The sequence below is a fragment of the Mustela nigripes genome, chromosome 10, assembly GCF_022355385.1.
Source record: "Mustela nigripes isolate SB6536 chromosome 10, MUSNIG.SB6536, whole genome shotgun sequence".
Lineage (NCBI taxonomy): Eukaryota > Metazoa > Chordata > Mammalia > Carnivora > Mustelidae > Mustela > Mustela nigripes.
The window spans coordinates 14980801-15007794 of NC_081566.1; the positions used below are offsets into that span (position 1 = coordinate 14980801).

At 41.5% G+C, this 26994-nt stretch overlaps 1 protein-coding gene across 3 annotated transcripts in view; it reads left to right on the forward strand.

Moving 5' to 3' along the window:
• The window catches only part of CENPF (centromere protein F), a 61918-nt gene that overhangs the window by 21636 nt on the left and 13288 nt on the right, over nucleotides 1-26994 (forward strand). For all 3 annotated transcript variants that reach the window (XM_059412694.1, XM_059412697.1, XM_059412695.1), the window contains exons 9-16: nucleotides 480-608; nucleotides 4756-4878; nucleotides 10983-11118; nucleotides 13260-16657; nucleotides 18140-20980; nucleotides 22259-22411; nucleotides 24817-24993; nucleotides 25331-25492. In XM_059412694.1, coding sequence (XP_059268677.1) covers nucleotides 480-608; nucleotides 4756-4878; nucleotides 10983-11118; nucleotides 13260-16657; nucleotides 18140-20980; nucleotides 22259-22411; nucleotides 24817-24993; nucleotides 25331-25492 — 7119 coding nt within the window. The remainder of the gene's footprint in view (nucleotides 1-479; nucleotides 609-4755; nucleotides 4879-10982; nucleotides 11119-13259; nucleotides 16658-18139; nucleotides 20981-22258; nucleotides 22412-24816; nucleotides 24994-25330; nucleotides 25493-26994) is intronic.

Here is a 26994-nt window from a genome sequence, read left to right on the forward strand (position 1 = left end):
GGCTCCCTGCTGAACAGAGAGCCTGATGTGGGGCTCGATCCCAGGAACCTGAGACCATGACCTGAGCCGAAGGCAGAGGCTTAACCCACTGAGCCACCCAGGTGCCCATTAAACCCCATTTTTGAGTGTCTTTGTTTCCTAGCTGAGTTGTCACCGTGGCGGCTCTGTTCTACTCCCTTTTGCCCCTGGACTTGTGGAAACAGAGATGAAGAATTTCAGCCTGGGGCTGGGACTGAAGCTGGCTGGTCTCCATGTGGCCAACTGGCAGACTCTGCTTTCCCTCTGAAGGCCCGCATTTGATCACCCGGACCAGTGCTGAAGACAGTTTACATTTATTGTTAAGTGAACGGTCAGCCTGGCTTCCTCTTGTCTCCTGCTCTCTCAGCCAGCACGGCCTGCCTGTAGGAGGCTTGCCCACCCTGGCCTCTCCTTGTCACCTGTCGGCAGTCCGACTGACGTACGTGCCTTCGGTGTTTCAGGAGCTCTCCCGCCAACAGCGCGCCTTCCAAGCCCTGGACCAGGAGTGTGCGCAGACGAAAGCCAGACTCACGCAGGAGTTACAGCAAGCCAAGAACACTGGCAACATCCTGCAGGCCGACCTGGATAAAGTAGGGAGCTGCCTTATTTCTCTCCTCAGTTAGTCCCCGTTTTCCTTACTCATGCGTTTTCTATCCTGCAGCTGACGTGGTGATGCTTTTAATGAAGAATGGCTCTAACCTCCCTTTCCTTACTTCACCAAGGAAGAGAGCAAGCAGTCCTTCTGAGTCTGGGGTTTCTCATTTCCAGGAAGAGGGGAGTGAGTGAGGATCTCAGACCTGAATGTCTGTGCAGGGGTGTGATGGTGGTTCTTGGGTGCTACACCAGATGGAAACCCTCCCCACTAATTCATGCCCCCCAAACCATCAAAGCGCTGAAAACTATAATCCGTTACTTATTTAACACTTACTCCAAAAATGATCTCAACCATGTTATGGCTTTGTCTTTTATCTATATGATGACAACCCTTGTATTATTTTCTCCAGCTGGGATGCCTGTCCTGAACTTCAGGCTTGTGGGTGTGTACCTGGTATTTCCACTTGCTGGTCCATCAGGCATCTCACACTCGGCGGGGTAATAGCTGAACTCCTGCTACTTATATCAAACGTGCTCCTCCCGGAGTCTTCCTTATCCCAATCAACAGCAATTCCATCCTTCACATCGCTGAGACCAGATCGCATGTCATCTTCAACTCTGCCTTTTCTCTCACACCTCAAAGCCTTCCATTAGGATTCTTCTGACTCCGCCTTTATTTACACATACGTGTGTGTATTTGCATCTCTCTGTGTGCCCATGTATTTTTGCATATGTGTGGATACTATCTGTATAGCTATATTTAAACCTTTTCATGTTAATATACAAAATTTACATAGGACATATTTACAATTCAATAAATTATTATAAGGAATGTTCTCTTAGAACCATTATCTGTGTCAGGGCCTAGAATCTTTACTCCAAGAAACCCTCTATGTGCTCCCTTCCTCCTTGCTAAGAATAAACCTGATTTGTATGCCTTTTTTTTTAAAGGGAGTAAATATAAGTTATGTTTTACTGGTTTTCAGGTTTTTGAATAGAGATATGAACACTTATTCATAGTTACAGAATATAAAATATGTATTTATACAAAATTTAACAATCTTATCTGTTCTTTCCCAATCAGTGTATTTGTGTGAATTACAATACAAAATAGTGCCCCCCCTGCAAGACCCTGTGATAACCATACAAACCCAAATGAGTCCCAAATGAGGACTAGGAGTTGCCTGTAAAATTGTAAACTCAAGGTCCTGAGTAAATGAACACACCTTGAAGAGTCCAGAGAAGACAAAAAGCTTGCTAGAAAGGCATGTTTATACATTTTACTTAATAGGAAGTCAAGATACATATTTAAAATTATTGGATCAAGGAAAAGAGACTTAGATTTATTATTTAATATTATAATATTAAGGCAACGGAAGAAGCAAAAGAATAAAAATAGAAATGGTAAAAGACTATATATAGAAAGAAGGATGGTGCTGGACAGAAATCAGTTTATTTCCTACCATCCTGTGCTGTTGTATTCGTTTTTATTTGGATTACTATTATAATCATTTTAAACAGTGGCACTGCCTATTTATGAACAAATGATTATGTTCAATACATAGTTTTATAAAATCTACACCAACCATGAGCTTTGCTTATTTCTGGACTATACTGTTAAGCAGTTTTGTTTTATTTTGGCTTTTGTCTATTTTTAATTTTTCCAAATAGTCCTGTGTAATATACTTTATTAATAAAATAAATATTAGATTGCCATCAATGACTGAAATGTTAAAACCCCTATTTGAGGAAATTGGCAGCAAACTCTGCTCTTCCGTTCCTTCCTTCTGATTCTGTTATCTCCCTGAATTTCTGTCTAATGAACGTTGCTGTCCAGCTTTGTGTTTTATGCTTACTATGGCTACTGTTCACCATTGCTGGTCCCTGTCTGGTCTAAGACTGTCATTTGTCACCTGGTTTACCATGCTAGCCTCCTCACTTCTCTCCCTCCTTCTAGACTTGCTCCTCACAGTGTGTTTTCAACCAGCCACCAGAGTGAGTCTTGTAAAGTCTCAGTCCCAATTATGTCACCCCTCTACTTGCAACAGCAGTCACTCCTTGTCTCTCGCCTAGTAGGAGCCGTGTCCTTCCAAGGATCTGCAGGACCTGGTGGGCTTCCCACCACCTCGCTCACTGGCTTCCTCGCTGTTGGTAGAGCACACTCCGCATGTGCTCTCTGGGGAAGCGCTGTGTCTGGACGGGTGTGTAGGGCACGCACCTTTGCTTGCATACGCTTTCTGCTCTAATGTCGCTGTATCAGTGACATCTGCTCTTGTCATCACGTAGATTCCTACCCTCAAGTACTTTCTGCTTCCTTTCCCTTACTTAACGTTTCTCCATAGGGCACATCCTCTAATGTCTGATACAGTGATTTCTTTCTTTTTATGTTGTCTTCCTTCCATTACTTAAATCTTTCCATGAGGACAGGCTTTTGTCTGTTTAGTTCCCAGCTCGACCTGCAACACGCCAACACTGAACACCAGAGCTCGGAAGCGGCAGGCGATCGCAGGTGCTCATTCTTTTCTTGACTTGACCCATGTTGCTTGACCGGTGACGCATTCTGGTTTTTTAATTATTTTTTAAAGATTTTATTTACTTATTTGAGAGCGTGCAGAGCAAGAGAGAAAGAAAGAGACAGAGTGAGCATGAGCAGGGAGCCCGGTGCGCATCTCGATCCCAGGGCCGTAAGATCATAACCTGAGCCAAAGGCAGATGCTTAACTGACTGAGCCACCCAGGTACCCCAGGGTGACACATTCTTGAATTTACCCTGAGTATGTCCGGTATTCACCTTTTGTCAGAATTCCAACTATCTCCTCAGGACTTGCTTCTCTGTTCCTAAAATTAAGGTTCTCCCATTGAGGTAGAGTCTCATTTTATGGAAAATATTGGTTAACTCTCAAATTTAGGACATAACCTAGTGGGACATGTTGACCTCTCTTAGAGGAAAGAGAGATGGGGATGCAGCCAAAATGGGAGCGGTGACATTCCCTGACATCTGTTTGTACTAAGAGTTAGTCCTCTAACCGGCTATCCAAGTTTGAGAGACGAGACAAAACAAAAACACCCCCCAAACAAATGAACAAACAAAAACTCCTTTCCCAGGATGAAAGTTTAACAACTTTAAAAAAACAATTTTTTTAAAGTTTAACATTTAACAGTTTTCAACTGTTAAATGGGCTTCCTCCAAGACCTTTAAAAAAAAAAAGGCTTTTTTTTTTTTTTTTTTGCTTTTTGGTTTTTATTTTGCCTGAGCCTTGCTTTTATTAGATGTTGTGTACTATATATACTTACTCTGTGGGTGGATGTTCAGGTTCCCAATATCTTCTTGTTCATCGTAGCCGCGGTAATAACATCCCTGTGTTACATCATGGTGTTTCTGTAGGACAGGTTTCCACATGTGAACTTGGCCATTTCGGGCACGTGTATTCTCCCTTCTGATCGATTCTGACAAGCTGCCCTCCAAAAAACTGTAATGTACCTTCTCACCCGGTTGGTGTAAGAGAGGTCCTGGTCTTGCTTATTCTTCTTGATAGGAGATAGTCCTGGTTTTATAAATTTTGCCAACCAAGGAGTGAAAAAGTCATCTTATTGTTGTTTTAATTCATGCTTCCTTGATTACCATTCAGGATGTTTCTTTCAGAGGTTGATTAGCTATTTTTTTTTTTTTTTGGTATAAAATTGTCTGTTTCTATTCTTTACTCTTAAAAAAATCAGTTTACTTTCTTCTGAATTAACCATAGATGTCCTTTGTTTGTTGTATCATGGATATGTAACTTTGAATCTGTCACACAGCAAATATGTTCTCCCAGTTTTGTTTCTTAGCTCAACTTTTTGTTTTGGTTGTTTATTAATTACTATTTCATTGTGTTCACTTTTTGGTGATCAAATTTGTTTATTTCTTCTGTGGCTCCCTCCCCAAACCCAGCCCTTTTCCCTCTTCTATCTGCTGTCCCCCAAATTGATCTGATGGTATTTTAAGTGAAAACTATAATGCTGTATTCAGCTCTGACATAGATCGTGTCTCACCCAAAATAGATGGTGTTAGTTCTTAAATTCCATGACCATTTCATTTAAGAATAAATAAGTAATTTAAAAAGTAAAGAACATAAAAACAAAACTTTGTCCTATTTCCTCTTTGCAGGTCACATCAGGAAAGCACCAGCTAGAAAAAACTTTGGAAGAGTTTAAGCAGAAGTTCTGCAGAACCGAACAGGCCTTACAGGCAAGTCAGGTCCAGGAAAATGAGCTGAGGAGAAGCAGTGAAGTAAGTGAGGCATCAAGATGCAAATTTATCAGCTGCTTTGTGGGGTGAAGTGGGAGGGTACAAGAGAATTCCTGTGTTGTTTCTCTATCGTGTATCATGACCACATGTAATTTTCCTTTTTATTTATTGGAAGTATTACAAAGTGTTTTGTAGATAACCTATGACCTAGAACGTATGTGCTTTTTTTTCCACTTTCCATTTGTATATGATTACTAATAAGTGTCTAGCAATTATAGGTAAACAGGGGTTGTATTAAGATCATGTATTAATTTTTTTAAAGATTATTTTAGATTATCTGAGAGATGGAAAGAAACAAAATTTTTATATTCTAAGAGGAAAGAAAATTGGTGATAGGAGGTATAATTTAAATCCCTTTTCTAAGGGTTGGTTTTTGAGTCATCAAATATTAACTTTGTTGAAAATCACAGATTTAAATAAACAAAAGCAAAAATTCTTGGAAGGGGCTCCTGGGTGGCTCTGTTGGTTAAGCCTCAGACTCTTGATTTCGGTTCAAGTCTCGGTGTTAGGGTGTTAAAACTGAACCTTGTGTCGGGCTCTGCAGTGGCCAGGGAGCCTGTTTGAGATTCTCTTCCTCTGCTCCAACCCCCACTTGCATGCGTTCTCTCTCTCTCTCTCTTTTTCTCAAAAACAACAAGTAATTGTTAGTTGTTGCCCAAAGTCATGTTGCCATGTGCAAGTTTGACAGTGTCTTTTTTTTGAGATTCATTTATTACACAAAACGGTGGATGAAGTTTCTCCAATCGCTTGGATATGAGGAGAGTGACCTGATGTTGTTATGGGATTTTATCCATACTTACTTGATTCAGCTTCTCTATTTAGTGGCCTGGAGTTTTATTTTTTTTTTAAGAGGGAGAAGAGAGTTTGGAAGGACAGAGGGAGAGAGAGAATCTTAAGCCAACTCCCTGCCTGCCCAGCACGGAGCTTGATGTGGGGCTCCATCCCACAACCCTGAGATCGTGACCTGAGCCGAAATCAAGAGTTGGATCTTTAACTGATGGAGCCACCGGGGTGCACTGGCCTGGAGCTTATCTTAAACAGCTCATTTGGGGACAGTTAGTAGACTGAAACAGCCTGACTAGAACCATAAATCAGCACTGTACTCTTTTTTTTTTTTTTTTAAGATTTTATTTATTTATTTGACAGAGAGGAATCACAAGTAGATGGAGAGGCAGGCAGAGAGAGAGAGGGAAGCAGGCTCCCTACTGAGCAGAGAGACCGATGCGGGACTCGATCCCAGGACCCTGAGATCATGACCTGAGCCGAAGGCAGCGGCTTAACCCACTGAGCCACCCAGGCGCCCTCAGCACTGTACTCTTACAAAGAAGCACGGCAGAATGGGAGTTTTTTTCTCTATCAAATATCACAGGAAAGAATTTTTCCCACTTCTTTAAATCTTTTGCAATCATTTTTTAGACTGAAGATTCTTTTTTTGAAAAAAGAATTCTGTATAAAGAACAGTTCTTCATCAGATGGGGAAAGTCTCCATGTGTTTATCCCCACAGCTCTGAATTGCAAAATCTGAACATCTGTCAGTAGCAAAGAGGTGATGGCTAGAGCAGCAGGCCTCGGAGGGGTCATGCTGCTGGGGACAGGAGGCCACAGCTCTAGCCACCCAAGTGGAGGCAAACTTTGTGTCAGATGATGGTTTCATCAGCGACTGTTTTCAAATGGCAGTGTTTGTTTCAGCAAAACAAATGTTTGCCTTTTTGGCCAGTGGGGACCAACCAACAGATGCTTCTGCGAACATTTCCACAGGCGCACTGGCACCGAACCCTTCCCCCTGTGAGCTTTCCTTATAGCCAGAAACTCTCCCTCGACTCCACTGGCTGCCTAGTAGAAACATTTTGTCGAAGCAGTCGTCTGGTGAAGAGGGTCCAGCCACTTTTTGCTTGGCCAAGTCACAGTAGTGGACTGGACACTGTGTGGCAGGTGTTTCTGAAGACGTGTGTGCCTCCATGGGCTCTGGGCTGCCCACTGTGGAGCTTGTCCATCTTGAACTCTAGCCTGTATGGTTAAATACATGTCCTGTTGGCGTTTAGATTTCATTGATTTCTGTGTCCCGTGAAAGGGGCTAGCCCAGGGCTTAGGGTTTCATGTACTGTTGGCCTTCATTTATGTTTGTGGATCTGTGTCTTTATCAAGACTTCCCAGGGTCTAGCTGGCTCCCAATTTTGAATTGGGATTGGCATTAGAAAAGCGATTTACCCAGTTAGAGCAGTGGTGTGACTTAGTAGCAGAACGGTAGCTTAGAGGAAAGGAGACCTTGGATTGCATCATTTTCTGCCACTTCCCTGTTGTGTGACCTGCAGACAATGACCTAAACTTTCTGAGTCTGACTTAACTCATCTGCATATAGGGACTAATAATACCCTTCCCTTTTCCAAGCTATATTAATGATGGCATTAAATATTCTACAAAAAGTGCTTAGCCCAGTGCCCAACACATGAATATTTGTTAGTAAAGTATTGCAGGCTACCTGATCATTGCCCTGGTCTCCACAACAGCTATGACCTTTTGTCGTTCCTGCCGTTTGCTGTCCCCGGTAGGCACAGAAAGTGAGGAGCCGCAGGACAGTGCATTTGAGATTTTTCACATTAAAGATGTTGCCTGTTCTATGCTTCTCTCACTCTGGTATCTTTCTGTGTCGTATTCCAAGGACAAACAGGCCTAACATGCTTATAGATTTTGGATGCTGAAATAATGCGACAGTTGTACCGAAATTTTCCTTGTCTGCATTTAGTAAATAGGCTGCTCACAATGAGAAAATACCCGTACCAGGAATGTGATTTAATGGCCCAATCAATGGCAAAATTAACTCTAGTATCAGAGTGAAAGGAGGCTTTAGGTAAGCTGCTCATCCCACGTCCAGTGCCAGCCCCCTAGCGTTAGGGGTAGGCGATAAAATACCATCATGTGATAGCCGAGATGAGGGAACGCTTGCCTGGGGACCTCCCTGAGCTTGGGGATCTGTAGCATACCAGGTTCTCTAAGGAGCTTGGCCTGGCCGGCAGGAATGACGAGCTGGAAGGGGACACATCCTCTGCATCCATCCCTTGTTCATGATAGAGACTTGGTCCCGGGGTGGGGGACTATTAAGCTCCATTCATGGGCGGAGATCACAAAATGCCCACAGTAACCGAAATTTGTTTTGTCTGGCCCTAGGAAATGATGCTTCCCTTGCTGCTCCTAAACTGAAGTTGATCAGGGCGGAATTGCTTGCTAAGCTCTAATGTGGGCTTGTGGTGATAGGGATGTTTGTTGTGCTTTTCCACACTAGTGCCCAGTTTTGCAAATCATTTGAGGATGCAAGAGATGCCTAGGAGAATACATCCTTGTATGCTTAACTCATTGTTGCTGATGAGCTAGCCAATCAAGTCTTAAGTGGCTATGGCCTCACAGAAAACTAATTGGTGATGGACGGCAGCCTACAGATCCATTTTCAGATGTTCATTTTCCACATTTTGGCCTTTTAAAATTCTTGGGTTGGTCGTAGCCATAGTATTACAAGCCTGCTGGGTCCCAGGATTGGCTGAACATTTTGTTAGAAACAAATATTTATGGAGCTAATGCCAGAATAGAGAAAAACATGTTAGTCTCTCCGTTGGGCTTCCTATTCATTTAAATGCCCCCAGTTATGGACAGAGATGGATAGAGACCAACAGACACATAAACAAGCACAAGTTGCCCCCTTCCCTCTCTCTTCTTTTTACCTTGCTTCCTTCTGTGGGGGTGCCCCCAACTTTAAGCAGTGTCTTCTCAGCTTTGTGGCCCCTCCTCCAAATGCAGATGCCACTCGATTTGATTAGATTTTTAGGGTATGAAAATAAGTGTCACTGTAAGATTGGGAAGTCAACTCAGGTGGTTAAACAAGCTGGTTACTATTTTACATTGAACTCATTCTGCTCACCTAGCACGATCATGTAGATTCGGAGGCTGTCAAATTTGGGGAAGAAATGCTAATAATATTGCCCAGTTACCCTTGTTAAAGTGCTTTAAGGTAGTTTTCCTTTCACATCTGTGATCTCTTCTGAGTGGTGATCATTCTGAGCCTGGAGAGCAAACAAGCGATATAGTTTCTTATAGTTTAATGATGCTTGTTCAAGCCCGCAACATCCGTGCACCTTGATGGTCACTCTTGGCAGAGTTTAACACTGACTGGGGTGAACATTCGCTTCTCAGTCTCCAGATTAGTCGGAGATGCCCATCAGTCCTGATTGATGAAGGGAGCAGGACTAGGACAAAGGAGCCAGAGGAGTGTAATTACAACAGGCTCTGTCTTATTCTGAGGATGAAATGAACATATATGCATGAACACAGCAGCTGCCAGGAAGTTTTCAAGTATGTTCTACTAGCCAGATTCTCCCTCTTCTTGAATTTGGCTTTGCTGCATGGGTACCCATCTGCTGGTAGTAACCAGACTTGATAATTGAAGGCAACCTTCCAACACAGCTTTGCCAGGGCCATCTGTTTTCTAACGGGGCTGTAGGGTTTTGGAGGATGGGTCTTAATTGTTTCTTTAAGATTCAAAAATCTCTCCCTTCTGCGGGGGGATATTTTTGAAGTGCAGTTTTTGAAAAAGGTGGCCTTCTGAAATGTTTTCCCCCTAAGGATGTGAGGAGCTTTGTTCCGTCTGTAACAATACTTACCAATCCCTGATGGTCCAGACCGTAGCATAGAATATAGGCCGAGATACTTATCGCCTAGTCATTGAAGGTAGAAGAACAGATTGAGGAATATAAATAGAGGATTTATTTATCACGGAAGTCTTATGTGGTTGATAAGCAATAGTGTTTTTATTTTGTTGTTTTTAAGATTATGTATTTATTTGAGAGAGAGAGAGAGAGAGCGCACAAGCAAGGGAAGGAAAGGGAGAAGCGGACTCCTCGCTAAGCAGGGAGCCTGATGCAAAGTTCGATCCCAGGAGCCCAGGATCATGACCTGAGCTGAAGGCAGATGCTTGACAGACTGAGCCACCGAGGTGCCCCAGCAATAGTTTTTATTTGGCATTTAAATAAATATTGCTCGGTTTTAAGATTAAAAAATAGGCATAGTCATAAAATGGACATGCGTATGAGTCTCTGCTACTTTTTGGTGTGGCTACTTCACCTAATCAGGTACCCAGAGAACCTGTTTTTACTGTGAAAGCTCGGATTCCCCCATCTAGAATGAATTCTTCCTTCCGTGCATCTGCCCTCTGATTTCCATAACCTATTCCACCTTTCTTTAGTATTTAGCACATCCTGATATGAACTAAGTGATTAGTATCAAGTCCTCCCCCACTGGAGTGCGAGACCGGCTCTGAGGGCAGGAGATTCTAATTTATGTTTGTATCTTTCCTAATACCATTCCAGCATCTTACACACTGTAAATTTTCTGAAAAAAAACTTAATATTCATAAAAACATCCTAATTATAGTTAAGCCCTAAGATAGTTTTACAATGAAAAGTAAAAAAAAAAATCCGTCATGTGAATTTTGGTTTATTAGTACATCAGATCTTTGCAAAGATATATTTGATCATTCAGATGTGCTAGGACCTTGGAGCCTCTTTTTTTAATTTTTTTTATTTTTTTATTTTATTTATTTGACAGACAGAGATCACAGGTAGGCAGAGAGGCAGCCAGAGAGAGAGGAAGGGAAGCAGGCTCCCTGCTGAGCAAAGAGCCCAATGTGGAGCTCAATCCCAGAACCCTGAGAGTATGACCTGAGCTGAAGGCAGAGGCTATAACCCACTGAGCCACCCAGGTGCCCCTTGGAGCCTATTTCTTTGAGGATCTTGTGAATAGGATTTTCCTTATGAGTTAACTGTTTAGCAAGCATAGGTACATCGAGAAAGATCAGAGAAGTGTTTCTTGAAGAAAAAAGATTATTTGTCTGTGTTAGGTTTTGTGTTTTTGTTTTGAGTTCTCTTTATAACATCATCTGATTGAAGTAAGAATGTCTAACTTCATTAAGTACTTGAGAGGAAAGTGAGATTCCTCCCCTAGTGATATATTTAAGTAGTCCCATTTAGGGACCCTTATAAGGCAGAGGTCATAACTAGCTCGAGTGGTTTTGATTATAACCAGTTAAATGTGTGTTTTAGGAAGTGAAGAAGGAATACAGCGTCCTGAAGAGTCAGTTTGAGCAACGGGCTAGAGAAGTCTGCCACCTGGAGGAAGAGCTGAGGAAAGCCAGACAGAGTTTGAGTCAGAGCCAGAACTCTACAGAAGAAATGAGGGGTGAGTAAACATTGCCTTTGGAGGTATTCTTCTAAGCTGATGTCGCATGAGGGAGGATGGATGTCCTTAGAAACGTTTTTCGATTTTGCTATATATTCTCCCAGGAGGAAGTCTACAGTTGATGTGGAGAAAGTTTTCTCTCTTCCGCTTTCTAGTTTCAGAGTGATAGTCTGACTTTTTTTTAAACTGGAACACACAGAGTCCCAAACTGTCTTTGAAACCAGAAGGGTAAATATTCTCCAAACAAAAGTAAATTGTCAGTGCTGTCTCTCACCCCAGAGTGTTATTCTTTGTGTCTCAAGTGTGTTTGTTCGTTTTATCCGGACAGCTCATTTCCTTGCTTGTTATCATTTCCCAACAGTGGAGAAATCCTGGATTAAATGCACGTTTTCCCAGCCTTTAATGACCATTGTTTTTTTGATGACTTACTTGACTGAATGATTTTATTTCCTCACTTTCTGCACAGACACTGGATTATGCTGCACACACACACCACACAAGCCCACCATGTCACATTTATCTGTAGGTCCCCTTTGTCTTTTACATACATTAGTTTTCTCAGCTGGGTATTTGCCCCTCTAGAACTTCTTTTAACCTGCCCTAGGGAATGTGTGTTGTAGTTCCGTGTGACTCCTTTCTCTTTTAAATTCTGATCTAAGACAGCTTTCAGTTCTTCCACAGCAGGGGGTAAAAGTGTCAGTCTTCAGCTTTCTGGAAAGAAAACTAAGAAAAGGCAGGCCGAGGGCATTTTTCAGTGTTGGTCACGAGTGTGGTTGTGCCAGGTGCTCACAAGTAAAGTGGAATGGTGGCCTAGGAAGTAGCACCTCAGGGGCCTTCAACTTTCAGTAGGTAGACTGAAAACTAGGAACTGAGGCACCAGGGTGGCTCAGTCGATTAAGTGTCTGCCTTAGGCTCAGGCGATGATACCAGGGTCCTGGAATCAAGCCCCACATTGGGCTTCCTACTCAGCGGGGAGCCTGCTTCTCTTTCTCCTCCCCAATCCAGCTCTTTCTTGCTTTCTCTCTCTCTCCCTCTCTCAAATAAATAAATAAATAAATAAAAATCTGAACAACAATAACAACTAGGAATTGTTTTCCTTTGAGTGTAACAACTGGGTTTATCATACATGCTAGCTTAATCATCTATTGAGATTCTCAATATTTATTCTCCCTCAATGTATTTGAGGAACATGGAGACCTCCATCTCAGCTGAATGAAAGCACGGTCATTATTTCCATCTAGGAGGGGCCTATGGGTAGACATGAGATCCTAAGCAGAAAACAAGTTGGCAGTGGAGTCTAAAAAATCTTCCATTTGATTCCTCTATTCATAGATACACCGTGAGGGGCTAGGATGTGGGCGACATTGTTCCTCAGTAGTACCTGTAGGCCTTGAGAGTTGTTGATACACAACAACTCTTTTGTACTTAAGCCCAATCCTGTGGATTTTTGGCTAACATGGTGAAATAATTACTCACTTTTCTGGGAAACCGGAATTACTCTGTAGTGAAATATAATGTTTCCACCTTAATGCCTCTCTTCTCACAGTTTTCTTTCTCTGAATAAGTGTCTCTGAAGGGGAAACACACACATAACATATTTGTAAACATAGAAAACATATAAAAGAAAATAGTTTCAAGTGCTTAGAAAAATAAACCCCTTGCTGTTTTACACAGCAGCACTTTACTAAGCTGCTGAGAAAGAAGATGAACAAATATCTTATCATCCTTATAAGGACCATTTCCTCATTGTCTGTGTGTAAGCTCAGGTAATTATCAGGTGATCTACGTTCCAGGAGGTACCCAGGCAGTAATGCTGATTGTTATAGGGCTTGAGAAGCTGTTGGTTTGTTTGGATTTTTTAAGTTTCGAATTCTTCTAGAATAAGTATTTTTTTAAAAAATGACAGCTAAGGGCACCTGGTGGCTCAGTGGGTTAAGCTTCTACCTTCAGTTCAGGTCATGATCTCAGGGTTGGATTGGGTCAGGTTGGGTCCCACATCAGGCTTTCTGCTACCTTCTCTCTCTCTCTCTCTCTCTCTCTCTCTGCCTGCCTCTCTGCCTACTTGTGATCTCTCTCTGTTAAATAAATAAATAAAATCTTAAAAAAAAAAAAAAGCTAATTTTTTTTTTTTTTTTTAATAGCTAAGAATGCCTCTCAGGAAACCATGTTAAGAGATCTTCAAGAAAAAATCAATCAGCAAGAGAATTCCTTGACTTTAGAAAAACTGAAGCTTGCCTTGGCTGATTTGGAAAAGCAGCGAGGTTGCTCTCAGGACCTTTTGAAGAAAAGGGAGCATCACATTGAACAACTGAACGAGAAGTTAAGCAAAATAGAGAAAGAGTCCGAAGCTTTACTGCTTGCTTTGGAGTTAAAAAAGAAAGAATATGAAGAACTGAAAGAAGAGAAGACTCTGTTTGCTCGTTGGAAAAGTGAAAATGAACAACTTTTAAGTCAGCTGGAGTCAGAAAAGGGAAGCTTGCAAAGTAAAATTAATCACTTGGAAACTTGTCTCAAGACACAACAAATAAAAAGTCATGAATACAATGAGAAAGTAAGAACATTGGAGATGGAAAGTGAAAATCTCAGTGTTGAGATCAGAAACCTTCACAATGTGATAGACAGCAAGACTCTGGAGGTGGAGAGACAGAAACAAGCTTACGCTGACTTGCAACAGAAAGCTGAGTTCTCTGATCAGAAACACAATAAGGAAATAGAGAACATGTGCTTGAAGATTTCTGAGCTTACTGGGCAAGTGCATGATCTTGAACACAAGCTTCAGTTACTGTCAAGTGAAGTCATAGACAAAGACCAGCGTTACCAAGACTTGCAGGCTGAATATGAGAACCTCCAGGATCTGGTAAAATCCAAAGATTCTTCTCTTGTGACAAATGAGGCTCTAAACAGAAGTCTTTTGGCTTTTGAACAGCAGCCTGCAATGAATAATTCCTTTGCAATAACTGGAGAGCAAGGAAGCATGCCTTCAGAGAGGAGCAAATGCCATCTAGAAGCAGACCCAAGTCCAAAAAGTTCAGCCGTCTTACAAAATCGAGTAATGTCTCTCGAGTTTTCATTAGAGTCTCAAAAGCAGATGACCTTGGATCTACAAAAGCAGTGTGAAGAGCTGGTGCAGATCAGAGGAGAAATAGAAGAAAATCTCATTAAAGCAGAGCAGATGCATCAAAGTTTTGTGGCTGAAACAAGTCAACGCATTAGTAAGTTACAGGAAGACACTTCTGTTCATCAGAATGCTTTTACTGAAACTTTAGCAGCCCTGGAGAACAAAGAAAGAGAGTTCCAACTTTTGAATGAAAAATTAGAAACTGAGCAAGCAGAGATTCAAGAATTGAAAAAGAGTAACCATTTACTTCAAGACTCTCTAAAGGAGTTACAACTTTTGTCTGAAACCCTGAGCTCAGAGAAAAAGGAAATGAGTTCCACCATTTCTTTAAACAGAAAGGAAATTGAAGATCTGGCCCAGGAGAATGCGACTCTCAAGGAAATTAATGCAACCTTAAATCAAGAGAAGATTAACTTACTCCAAAAAAGTGAGAGTTTTGCAAACTGTATAGATGAGAGAGACAAAAGCCTTTCAGAGTTATCCAATCAGTACAAACAAGAAAGACTTATTTTACAACAAAGATGTGAAGAAACAGGGCACGCATTGGAGGATCTTAGTGAAAAATATAATGCAGCTCAAGCAAAGAACTCTCAGTTAGAATGCTTGCTAAATGAGTGCACTATTGCTTGTGAAAATAGACAAAAGGAACTGGAACATCTAAAGGAAACATTTGCAAGGGAACAGCAAGCCTTTGTAACAAAATTAGCATTAGCTGAAGAAACAAACCAGAATCTAGTACTGGAGTTGGGGGCGGTGCGGCATGATCTGTCATCAGAGATTGCAGATATCCAAAACAATTCCAAGAGTGAGGCGGACGGTTTAAAGCAAGAAATCATGACTTTAAAGGAAGAACAAAGTAAGATGCAAAAGGAACTTAATGCCTTACTACAAGAGAATGAGCACCTGGTGACGTTAATGAAGACGAAGCAAGAGCACCAGATTCCAGAATCAGAACCAGTTAGCGACGCGGTGGAAGGAGTGAGTGAGATAAATAAATGTCATGTTCAACTTCCGATGGATCAAGAAGTTAAAGATCCTTCTCTAGACTGTCAGAACGCACAGTTGGTACAATTAGAAGCTAAGGGAATTAGGGAATTAAAACTTCGGGAAGGTGAGAAGGAAAAGGAATGCCTACTGCATGAACTATGCACAATTAGAATGGAATTAGAAACCGGAAATTTGCAACCAGACGCTCAGTCACCAGAACCTAGTGGCCCTAAAGACTGTTACGTAGGCACAGAAGAAAAGTATATGTCAGTGCTTCATGAATTGTCAGCAAGTCAAAATGACAACGCACATCTCCTGTGCTCTCTACAAACAGCAATGAGCAAGCTGAGCGAGCTAGAGAAGATGTGTGAGATGCTGCGGGTTGAAAAGCTCGAGCTAATGTCTGAGCTTGATGATTCAAGATCAGAATGTATTACAGCAACTCATAAAATGGCAGAGGAGATGGAGAAACTAGTAAATGAAGTTAAAATACTAAACAACGAAAATGGCCTTCTCCAAGGGGAGTTGGTGAAAGAAATGGCAGAAGATGAGTCTTATGAACAACAAAGTGAGCGGAAACGTGCATCCTTAAATCCCTTGGGTGACAGTAATTGCTATGAGCATTTGACATTGTCAAATAAAGAAGTTCAAATGCACTTCGCTGAATTACAGGAGAAATTCTCATCTTTACAAAACGAACACAAAATTTTACATGATCAGCACTGTCAAGTGAGCTCTAAGATGTCAGAGCTACAGTCTTATGTGGACACATTAAAGGCTGAAAATTCGATCTTGTCAACAAGTCTGAGAAGCTTCCAAGGTGACTTGGTAAAGGAGGAGATGCCAGGACCCGAGGAAGGGCATTTTCTGTCATTATCATTCTCTTGTGTGACTGACAGCCCTAGCCTTACACGTTTGGGGGAATCTTCTTTTTGCAAAGACATTTTAGACCAGACAGGAGAAACATCACTTTTGAATAATTTAGATGGGACTATTTCAGCAAACCAGTCTAATGTAGAGGAACGATCTTGCTGCAGTCCGGGGGAGGAGAATCTGACCAAGAAAGAAATTCTGTCTGCCCCAGCGAGGAGTGTTGAAGAACTTGAAACCCTCTGTCAGATGTACGTGCAATCCCTCAAAGAGCTAGAAGAGAAAATTGAAAGTCAGGAGATTATGAAAAATAAGGAAATTAAAGAGCTCGAACAAATATTAAGTTCTGAAAGGGAAGAGCTTGACTGTCTCAGGAAGCAGTATTTGTCAGAAAATGAACAGTGGCAACAGAAGCTGACAAGCGTGACCATGGAGATGGAGTCCAAGTTGGCAGCAGAAAAGAAGCAGACTGAACACCTGTCATTTGAGCTTGAAATAGCACGACTCCAGCTACAAGGTCTGGACTTGAGTTCTCGGTCTTTGCTCGGCACTGACATAGAAGATGTAAGTATCTGGGATTTACATGATGTTTCTCTAGATACATGCCCAGTAGGCACTCGAGAAATGTTTGTTCAATTGAAGTCTACATTAAATCAAACTTAAAATATTTTTAGAATTCAGGGGTATAAAAACAAAATATACCAAAGGTTGTTTTTTGTTTTCAATTTGTTTTTTGTTTTTTAACAAACTTCAACCTTAGAAAAATAAGTAAGCCTGATTGGGGCAGGGTGTATGAGTGTGAATTTCTATGATTCCACTCAAATATTACTCTATAGGAAATTACTGAAGATGTTTTTTAAAGCCTGGAGAAAATTCTATTATGGAGTCAGAAAGTCATCTTCAGGACATATATGTATTTTCACTCTGTCAGTTAATGGACACAGTTAAATACTAAATTAAAACTTATGGATGACTATGTGATACGAATTTTAAGTTTTCTTGCCCTTTTCATACCATTTTATTGTTACAGAGTTAAAGTCATAAAAGTAAGTGCAGTTTATTACATATTACTGAATAATTTTCTTATCAACTTGCTCTGGTACAAGTCTATGATTTGTTAACAGTCATTTAAAGGGACATCTCTTTCTTTATGGAAGGTCAAATTGTTCACTCATAACTTCTGCCCTTTCTGGTCTACCAGCTAAACTAGTAATGTTGTACAGTCTACAAGTCTCACTTGATTCCCTCTGTCTGCCTCAGTAAGGTAGAGAGGGCAGGTGGTGATCTAATAGTCGTAGTGGGCACAGCAGAAGATCCCCATTTTACAGATGAGGAGAAGGTGAGGTCCAGACATGTAGTTTATCCAAGTATATGAATAGTTAGTCCTTGGGCTGAGGATCTGGTCATGAAAACTTCCGTCAGTGAAGAATATCGTAAATGCTGAAGATGGAAATTGAACATTTTATATGGAAATTGTTAGCCTCTTAGTTGAGAATCATGAAAAGAAATTTTATATTTAGGCTACCAAGAATATTTCTAGCTAGAAAAAATTATGACGTTTAAATATGTTACAATTTAGAGGTGCCTGGGTGGCTCAGGGGGTTAAAGCCCCTTCAGCTCAGGTCATGATCCCAGAGTCCTGGGATCTAGGCTTGCTTTGGGCTCAGCGGGGAACCTGCTTCTCCCACTCTCCCACCTGCCTCTCTGCCTACCTGTGATCTCTCTCTGTCAAATAAATAAATAAAATCTTAAAAAAAAAATAGATATGTTACAATTTAGATGATCAGATAACTAATTTGGAGGATTTGTCTTCATGATAAATACCTTACCCAGAGCCGTGCCTGTGGAAAACACTGACTGTTTGTTTAATTGTGTTGGATATTTGATGGAGAGAGGAGAATGGGGTGAGAAATATGCCATTTGAGGAGATGTGTTCAGCAGAGGCAAGAAACCAGTTTTTCTATAAAGTAATAATTAAGCATATTTATTCTATTTTGGTTCCTCTTGAAAAATAAAATGAGTTTTCATTGTGTATAACAACTACAGGCTCTTCGGGGTGGAAACAGTAGCTGTGATGTAAAAGAATCAGAAGAATATACTTTGGAAACTCAAGAGAGAACACCAAAGCGTGACATTCATCAGATTTGTGAAGAAGGTGTTCAGCAGGACCTCAGTCGGGAGATGGAAAAAATAACCAAGACCAGTCCAGTCAGATTCACAGGAGAAGAATGGTCTAGGGAACAGTCTCCAGAAACCCCAGCAGAAGACAAAACCCAGGGCTGTTTAGAATGCATTTCTCAATTGTCACTTTCTGGTCCTAATGCTCTGGTTCCTGTGGATTTTCTAGAGAATCAGGTCACCATTCAGAATCTTCAGCTGCAGGTAAAAGAGTCATCAAATGAGAATTTGAGGTTACTTCACGTCATAGAGGAACGTGACAAAAAAGTTGAAAGTTTACTAAATGAAATAAAAGAGTTAGACTCAAAACTCGATTTTCAGGAAGCACAAATAACCACCAAGACGGAAGCATGTGTAGAATTAGAAAAAATAGTTGGGAAACTCAAGAAAGAAAAATCAGACTTAAGGGAAAGATTGGAATCTTTTGCTTGTGACAACCAGGAATTACACCAGAGAACAGAAAGTTTGGAAGGCCTCAATTCTAATTTAGAAACAGGCACAGATAAAAGGTCACATGCAGTTATTGAAGATAACGTGGCCGACGTGAACGACAACTGGAGAGAGCGATTTCTTGATGCGGAAAAGGAGCTAAAGAGGATCCAGTTTGAGAAAGGTAACATGGAGCATCACGCCCTCTCTGTGGAAGCCAACTTAGAGACAGTTCAGACAGAGAAGCTATACTTAGAAAAAGACAATGAAAGTAAGCAGAAAGTTATAACCCGCCTTGAAGAAGAACTCTCTGTGGTCACCAATGAGAGAAACCAGCTTCATGGAGAGTTAGATACTTTGTCAAAAGAAAATAAAGAACTGGATCTAATGTCTGAAAAGATGAAGGAGAAAATATGTGAGCTTGAATCTCATCAAGATGAATGTCTCCATCACATTGACATGGCTGAAGCTGAGCTAAAGGACAAAGCACAGCTCATTCAGACGTTGTCCTCCAACGTCACCGAGCTCTCGGAAGAGAACACTCGTCTCCAGGAGCAGCTGCAGAGTTTGGAAAAGGACTCACAGGCTCTGACTTTGGTAAAAAGTGAGCTGGAAATCCAAATTGAGCAACTGAATAAAGAGAAAGAATCACTTGCAGGGGAATCTGAAAGCCTGCAGACCAGACTGCATGAATCAGAACATGAAAAGCTGACCATCGCCAAGGCCCTGGAGGATGCACTGATGGAGAAAGGTGAGGTTGCAGTGAGGCTGAGCTCAACACAGGAGGAAGTGCACCAGCTAAGAAAAGGCATTGAGAAGCTGAGGGTCCGCATTGAGGCTGATGACAAAAAGCAGCTCCATGTCCTAGAGAAACTGAGAGCGAGCGAGCGTAAGAGTGATTCGCTTCAGGATAAAGTGGAGAACCTTGAAAGAGAACTGCAGATGTCAGAGGAAAACCAAGAGCTGGTGATTCTTGATGCTGAGAATTCCAAAGCAGAGGTGGAAGCCCTAAAGACACAAATGGAATTGATGACCAAAACCCTGAAAGATCTAGAACTAGACCTTGGCACAGTCAAGTTCGAAAAAGAAAATCTGATAAAACAACTACAAGAAAAACAAGGTCAAGTGTCTGAATTAGACACATTACTCTCTTCACTGAAAAGTCGGTTAGAAGAAGAAGAGAAAGAAAAAATAGAGACGAGAGAAGAATCCAAAGCTGCATTGGAGATGCTCCAAACACAATTGAAAGAGCTAAATGAGGAAGTAATAGCCTTGTGTCATGACCAGGAGATCCAGAAGGTCGAAGAACAGAGTATGGACACCTCGGGGCAGAAAATACATCAGCTGAGGAATAGCATTGAAAAGCTGAAAGTCCGCCTAGAAGCTGATGAAAAGGAGCAGCTCCAGGTCTTAGGAAAACTGAAGGAAAGTGAGCATCATGCTGACTTGCTTAAGGATAGAGTCGAGAAACTTGAAAGAGAACTAGAGATATCAGGGAAAAACCAAGAGCGCATGATTCTTGAGGCTGAGAATTCCAAAGCAGAGGTGGGGACTCTAAAAGCAAAAATAGAGGAGATGGCCCAAAACCTGAGAGATCTGGAATTAGATCTTGTTCATGTCAGGTCAGAAAAAGAAAATATGATAGAAGAATTACAGAAGGAGCAAGGACGGGTATCCGAATTGGAAATATTAAAGTCTTCCTTTGAAAATCTATTGCAAGAAAAAGAGCAAGAAAAGGTACAAATGAGAGAAGACTCTAAAATTGCCGTGGAGATGCTTCAAACACAAGTAAAGGAGCTAAATCAGAAAGTTGAAGCGTTGGGTCATGACCAAGATGCCTGGAAGGCCCAAGCACAGAATCTGCACAGTCAAGTAGATGCTCTTGAACTCGAGAAGGCTCAGTTGCTGCAAGACCTTGACGAGGTCAAGAATAACTACCTCAATGTGCAGTCTTCTGCGAATGGCCTCCTTCAACAAGTAGAAGACGGCAAACATAAGCTAGAGAAGAAGGAGGAAGAAATCAGCCTACTGAAAAATCAAATTCAAGACCGAGAGCAACTCACCTCCAAACTGGCCCAGGTAGAGGGAGAGCAGCAGCTTTGGAAGAAGCAAAAAGGGGAGCTGGAAAATCTGCTGGTGGAATTGGAGCAGAAGAGCCAAGGGCTGCAAGCCAAAAATGACACTTTGCAGGACACCTTAGAAGCACTGCAGAGATCTCACAAGGATCTGGAGAAAGAGCTTGAGTTGACAAAAATAGAAAACATGTCCTTTGTTGAAAAAGTAAGTGGCTTAACCTGTCTATATTTGCATATGTAGTCACGAGGGAGGGAAATCCGCTGTGTGGATTAGATTTCTTTCTGGGCCGTGTTTGCAGCATTGGACCAGACTCTGTAAAGGTTTTAAGTTCGTGGGGCCTTGAACTTCGGGGACAGAGAGCAGGCTGGAACAGCTGTGACTCTTGGCTTTTGGCACATATTTACATGGGACTCTTCTATGGGTTAGCCCAGGTTTTCAGTGTGGCACCTGGACACGGCAGAAGCTTTGGGTTAGGCCCAGTTCCTGGTTCTAATTATAGTTCTCTCTTTACAGTACATTAGTGTCGTAGCTTCCCAATACCTGGCTGGGAACTTTTGCCAAGGAGTCTGTAACAGTTACTAGTGAGGATCAGGAGGGACCCCCATGGCCCCTGCACTGCATTTTTGCCTTTAGGAGAAGGTACTATTAAAGGTGCCCATATAACGGTAACCAGCAGAAGTCTCATGCCTCCTAGGGTAGGTCTTGGGGATATTGTGCTTTCAGCCCCTCTTACGCCTTCTCTTTGTGCAACCTCCTGTTTTGTCAGCTCGTAGTTAAAGAGGAAAATCTGCCATCGAGGGCCTCGATTAGTAATGAAAAATTAAGTTTTTGTCCTCTAGGCTTCCATACTGATCTAGAAAAGTGCTTCAAATTCAGTTTTTACTGGGCAAATATTAAAAGAAAAAAGGAGTCTCCAGAAAATGGGATCAATCATAACCCTATAATATTTTCCAGGAATTTCAAGTTTTGACACAGCTTCGAGAGACGGTAGTTACGATAGAGATCATTTGGCAAATTCTGCCAGCCTCTTTCAACGTCAAGGGCAAACGCCAATGGTGAGGCTTTGACTGGTTTTGACTAATCCTAGGCATATTCCTGGCAGATTAGTATGGTATCAGGGGATTAGTAGAGATCCCAGAACTGATAAAAATATAAGACGCTACCTCATACAATGGTCTCTACTATTTTTGTTTAATACAAATTAATACCTTTATGAAGGATTTTAAGACTTAGTAATATTATCTTTCTTTGTCATTGCTTCCCTTATTTCTGTCTTTTATTAAATCTTGGCTGAGAAGAAAAGGTAAGCTTGCCAGAAGGTTTTGAGGATAGGAGCTGAGTGGATTTGTGAAGGGAGGAGTAGCCCGGTTCCATTTTATTTCTGAAGGTGAAAGGAAATGTTTCGAGTGTGTTGTACCAGAGTGACTCATTTGTGCAAAAATGACAACCCCAAACAGATCCTAACGAAAGATGAAATTCCAGGTAAAGGCGATGACTGGGAAGGAAACCGAGCTGCAGAGGGAAATGCACGAGATGGTGCAGAAAACCACAGAGCTGAAAGAAGAATTTACCAGGGAGAGAAATAGGCTAACTGAGGAATTAAATATAATGTCGGAGGACATAAAGAGCAGCAAGGTAAGTCTCTCTGTGACGTGTTTGTGATGCTCTGATAAGGCAGTGTGCACCCTCTCCCTCTTTGTTTTTGTAAGACCTAGAATGTACCAGACTGTTTTTTAAGCTTTTGAAAAAAATAGCCCCGCACTTAGGTCATGATGAGACCTGCACTCATCTTCACCCTCCAGCCCTGTCAGGAGCCCTGAAAGAGCCCCAAGCAGCTTTGGCAAAATATTCCAATATTTTTAACTGAAGGCAAGCCGGGTTCTATGTTAACTCACATCAGAAATAGATTTCCTGCAGCTTTCAACAGATTTATCGGCTCTTCTAGCCTGCCTCAGATGAGGAGCCAGAATGTTGCCAGAGACAGATGCCCTGATCTTGCTAAGAATGGCAAAGTCACGGGAAGTCACAGGGAAACGTAAAGCTGGAACAGTCTTTGGATGTTATTTTACGGCAGGGTTCCTGGGGCAGATCTGTAGCATCTGGGCTGCCACTCCTCACTGCTATTTGCAGAGCAGACGTTGCTGATTCATGCCCTCTCCTCTTCCTGAATCTCTTCACACTGAGTCCCCACGGAGCAACTACCGTGCACACAGAGCTGGCAGGTGCAATGAAACCTGTTTGCCAAACCTGGTTAAACGGTGAACACTCGCATATCCGTGATGTCCTCATGCACGTTCATCCCCAGGAAATACTTAGCACAGGGTAATGAGACCATTGGGATTGTGACCCCGAAAGATCCCAAAGAGTTGAGACGTAAGAGCCTGCGTAAGGAGTTGGGGAAATTGGTCCTTTAAATGTGGTATTTAATGAAAATTGAAAAGGTTTGGCATCTCAGCACATAACTCATAGAATTTTCTGGCAGTGCTGCATGGAAGGAGTTTGTACGAATGATATTTGAGTATGGCACCTGCTGGAATTTCCTTTGGTACTGAGCTGGTTGGGAGTACCCCAACTTGAATCTGGCTTACGGCTCTACTAGAAGGCAAAGCGAGGTGTTTAGGCTCGGTCCGTAGTGCTGGGCTACTGCACTCAGAGAGCTTACAGTCTAGACACACAATACATCATAACATAGGAGCTGTAGGAGAGAAGCTTAATCTCTCAAGTGCCATAAATCAATCAACATGATTCTTTATGGCAAACTTATTGGGAAGTGGGTTGTGTGGGGTAGAGACTAACCTAATTTAGTAGGGAGGTCAGAGAACGTAACCTGCAGGATGTGGAGTCAGCTCTGCAAGGAACAGCGCAGAAGAAGGAAGCTTCTAGGTCTAGAGAACAATCTTAGTTTTTTTTTTTTTTTTTTTTTTTTTTTTTATCCTAAGAAAGTGAAAGGAAGCCATTGTGAGATAGAAAATGATATGAAAAAAGACTGGATAAGGAAGGTCATCACAATGAATTAGAACAAAATCTAAAGGGATGGCAAATATGTGAGGCTAGAGTTTAAAGGGGAAGGTTTAAGGTGGCTGGTTCGGAATATAGGTAGTACTTACAAATTGGGGGGAATGGTAAAAAATACTGTTGGAGAAGAGAAAGCGGTTTGGTGCAGAGCCCCCAGCCTGCGAGATAAGATGGAGGAAGAGGAGCCAGCAGAGAGAATGAGAAGGCATGAGGAGACGAGCCAGGAGTGGAGGCTGCCTCAGGGAGGGAGGAGTGGTCAGCAGCGTCACATACTACAGAGCTTGGACCGGGTGAAGAGTACTCCTTGGGTTTGCAGTGTGGAGGCTGCTGAGGCCATGGAAAACGATCTGTGGAGGAGAAGGTGGGCTATAACCAGGCTGGAGGGCTTGAGTCAGTGGAGAGGAACAAGTGGACACCATGTGTATAGACACACGGATAGAAGCGGTCATTTGGGACCACGCACGGAGAACACAGGGGCTTCTGGCGCTGGAGTCTTGCCTGTCTCACACAGTGTAGGGAGAGAGGAGCAGAAGAGGTGAGGGCATTTGGAAGGAAATTGTCACCATGACAGAACATAGAATCAAGCCTGGTCAAGGAAAAAAATGTAAGTCTGGAGGGGCTTCAGTGGCAGTGGGAGTGGTAGGGGCGCTGTTGATGATGTCAAGGAATTACCGCACTGCAAGCACTTCAGTAAATGAGGCTGGAAGCCTAGGAGGTTATGGTCTAGACTGGTTCAGCTCAAAGTGGGTTCTCAGAGAGTCTGTGGTCCCAGTGGATATCCGTACCTTGGGGGTGGTTGGGCTGCAACAGAAGAAATTGTCATGGGAGGTGAAGTCACAGTTTCAAGTGAGTCCATCATTAAGGGTTGTAGCACTATTCTATACAAATTTTGTCTTATCTGTAAATTCTTTTTTTCTTTTTCTCTTTTCAGTACTCCGTATTTCCTAAAACTGTATATCCAGGTTCTTAATTATTTTAGCATGATTTTTTTTTTTTTTTTTTTTTTTTTTTACTTTTTCCATTAGGGTCAATTGAAGGAGCTCATGCTAGAAAATAGTGAATTAAAGAAGAGTTTAGATTGCATACACAAGGACCAGATGGAAAAGGAAGAGAAAGTGCGAGAAGAAATAGCTGAGTATCAACTACAGCTGCAGGAAGCTGAAAAGAAACACCAGACTCTGCTTCTGGATATAAACAAACAGGTAAAAACGTGGGGATTGTTTCCTGGAGGAGCCGCAGAGTGTTGTGTTGACCATGGTAATGAGGCATTTTTTGCAAGGTCATGTTCTGCAGGATTGTGTTATACAGTCTTCTGTCTCATCACATTACCTGCACTGTCTTCCCTGGTTACCTCACAGGTCTTACTTTACAATGTGAGCTTTTAAAATATATTTACTTCCATCTTGGAATAGGTTAATAGCAGGGTCCCAAGGACTATTTGAAATGGTCCTTGGGACAGCAGTTTTCTTTAGTTTGTTTTCTAGCTGAGAAATTTTTTTAGCTGAGCCTCCTGACTAAAGTAACATTTTTCCTTCTTAGTACGAAATGGAAATCCAGACATACCGGGAGAAACTGTCTTCTCAGGAAGAATGTCTCAGCTCGCAGAAGGCCGAGGTAGATCTCTTAAAGTCCAGCAAAGAAGAACTCAATAATTCTTTGAAAGCTACCACTAAGATTTTAGAAGAATTGAAGAAAATCCAGGTATGTTCCTTTTTTATTACTTCATGACTTAGAATGATTTGTACAGGTAATGGTGGTTTCCATCACATGGAATTAATGTTTTCATTTTAATTGTTACGACATTTTTCTTGGTAGTCAAAAACAAGCGCATCACTTCTCTGCTGAGTTATTATTTAAAAATCAGCAGATGATCGCGGTCTCACAGCTTGAATAAACGTTATGCATTGCTCAGTGAATCCTCTCAAATTAGAGGATGGTAAAAGACTTTCTCAAGATGGATATGAAGAGCCTGATGATAGCAGAGTAGGGCAGGCCTCTCCAGCTGTAGACAATAATTTTGTGGGTAATTCCGAAGTCTTGCTTGATTGGTCTCCAAGTTCACTGCTGTCACCAAGCCCACTTTTTCCGTGGCTCGTGTGGAGATGAAGGTGCACCAGAGCACTTGGTCATGCACTCGTCCGTGTATACTCACCTCTTATCTCCACACAAGGATCGTAAAACTTTCTCCTTTCCAAAAAAGAAAGAGGTGAACTGTACTCTTGGGATTGTTTAGTTATAGGTGGTGCTACAGTAATTCTACTTCTTAGAAAGAGGTGTTTTGATTCCTACCGATATTTTTCATAAGATGAATATCATCCAAGATGTATAAAAATGAACCTGGAAGATAAATACCTATAAAGGTCTTTACTTAAAGGTGATTTAAATTGCAAAAATTATGATGTCGTATATTCAATACATTGAAACAGAAAAATAGGGGCAAACTTCTTAAGTCTGTAGCTCTTAAGTAATTCTCAAGTTGAAGGAAATATACCAACAAAATACAAAGTAGGAAAAGTCAAGATAACATTCATGGTCACTAATGTTCTGCTACTACGAAATGAAACATGATAGGTCTCATAACAGAAGAGTTTCAGTCTACTTTTTTGTTTACTCACTTTCTGCCTTTAAAAAACTGAGGTTTTTTATATAGTTTGGTATATAGTGATATTTTAGTTTCAGGTATGCTTTCTGCTTGTCTGATCTTTGACAGTTCTATTGTGGGGAATGTCTGTGTCTTACACATACTGTGTGCAAAATGGCTCATTGTGAGGTGAGCCCATTCAGATTGCATAATTTTAATGAGCACTGTTGAAATGGAATTAAATGGATCTCTAATCCAATTAATGTTGGACTCAGAAATAAAAATCCTGAAAAATGCAGATTTACTGCAACACTGCTAATATTATTCCAAAATGAAATAGACAAAGAATGAAATCTACTTGCAGTGTGAATGGGATGCCCAGTTCTTTTTTTTTTTTCTCTTAAACTTAAATAGTTCAGTTTGCCTTTGTATGTTCATGATCTCTTAACAGCAAACTCTGGGAGTTAGTTTGTTTTAGAAGCCTGCTTTTTTTTAATATCACATAATACAAGGCATATGCCATAGATCACATAATATCCCAGCAAGGTATGGGGCAATACTTCATTATCAAATTCATATTTCTGCAACAAAATGTATGATTATGCTTACAAGGTGGGATAAA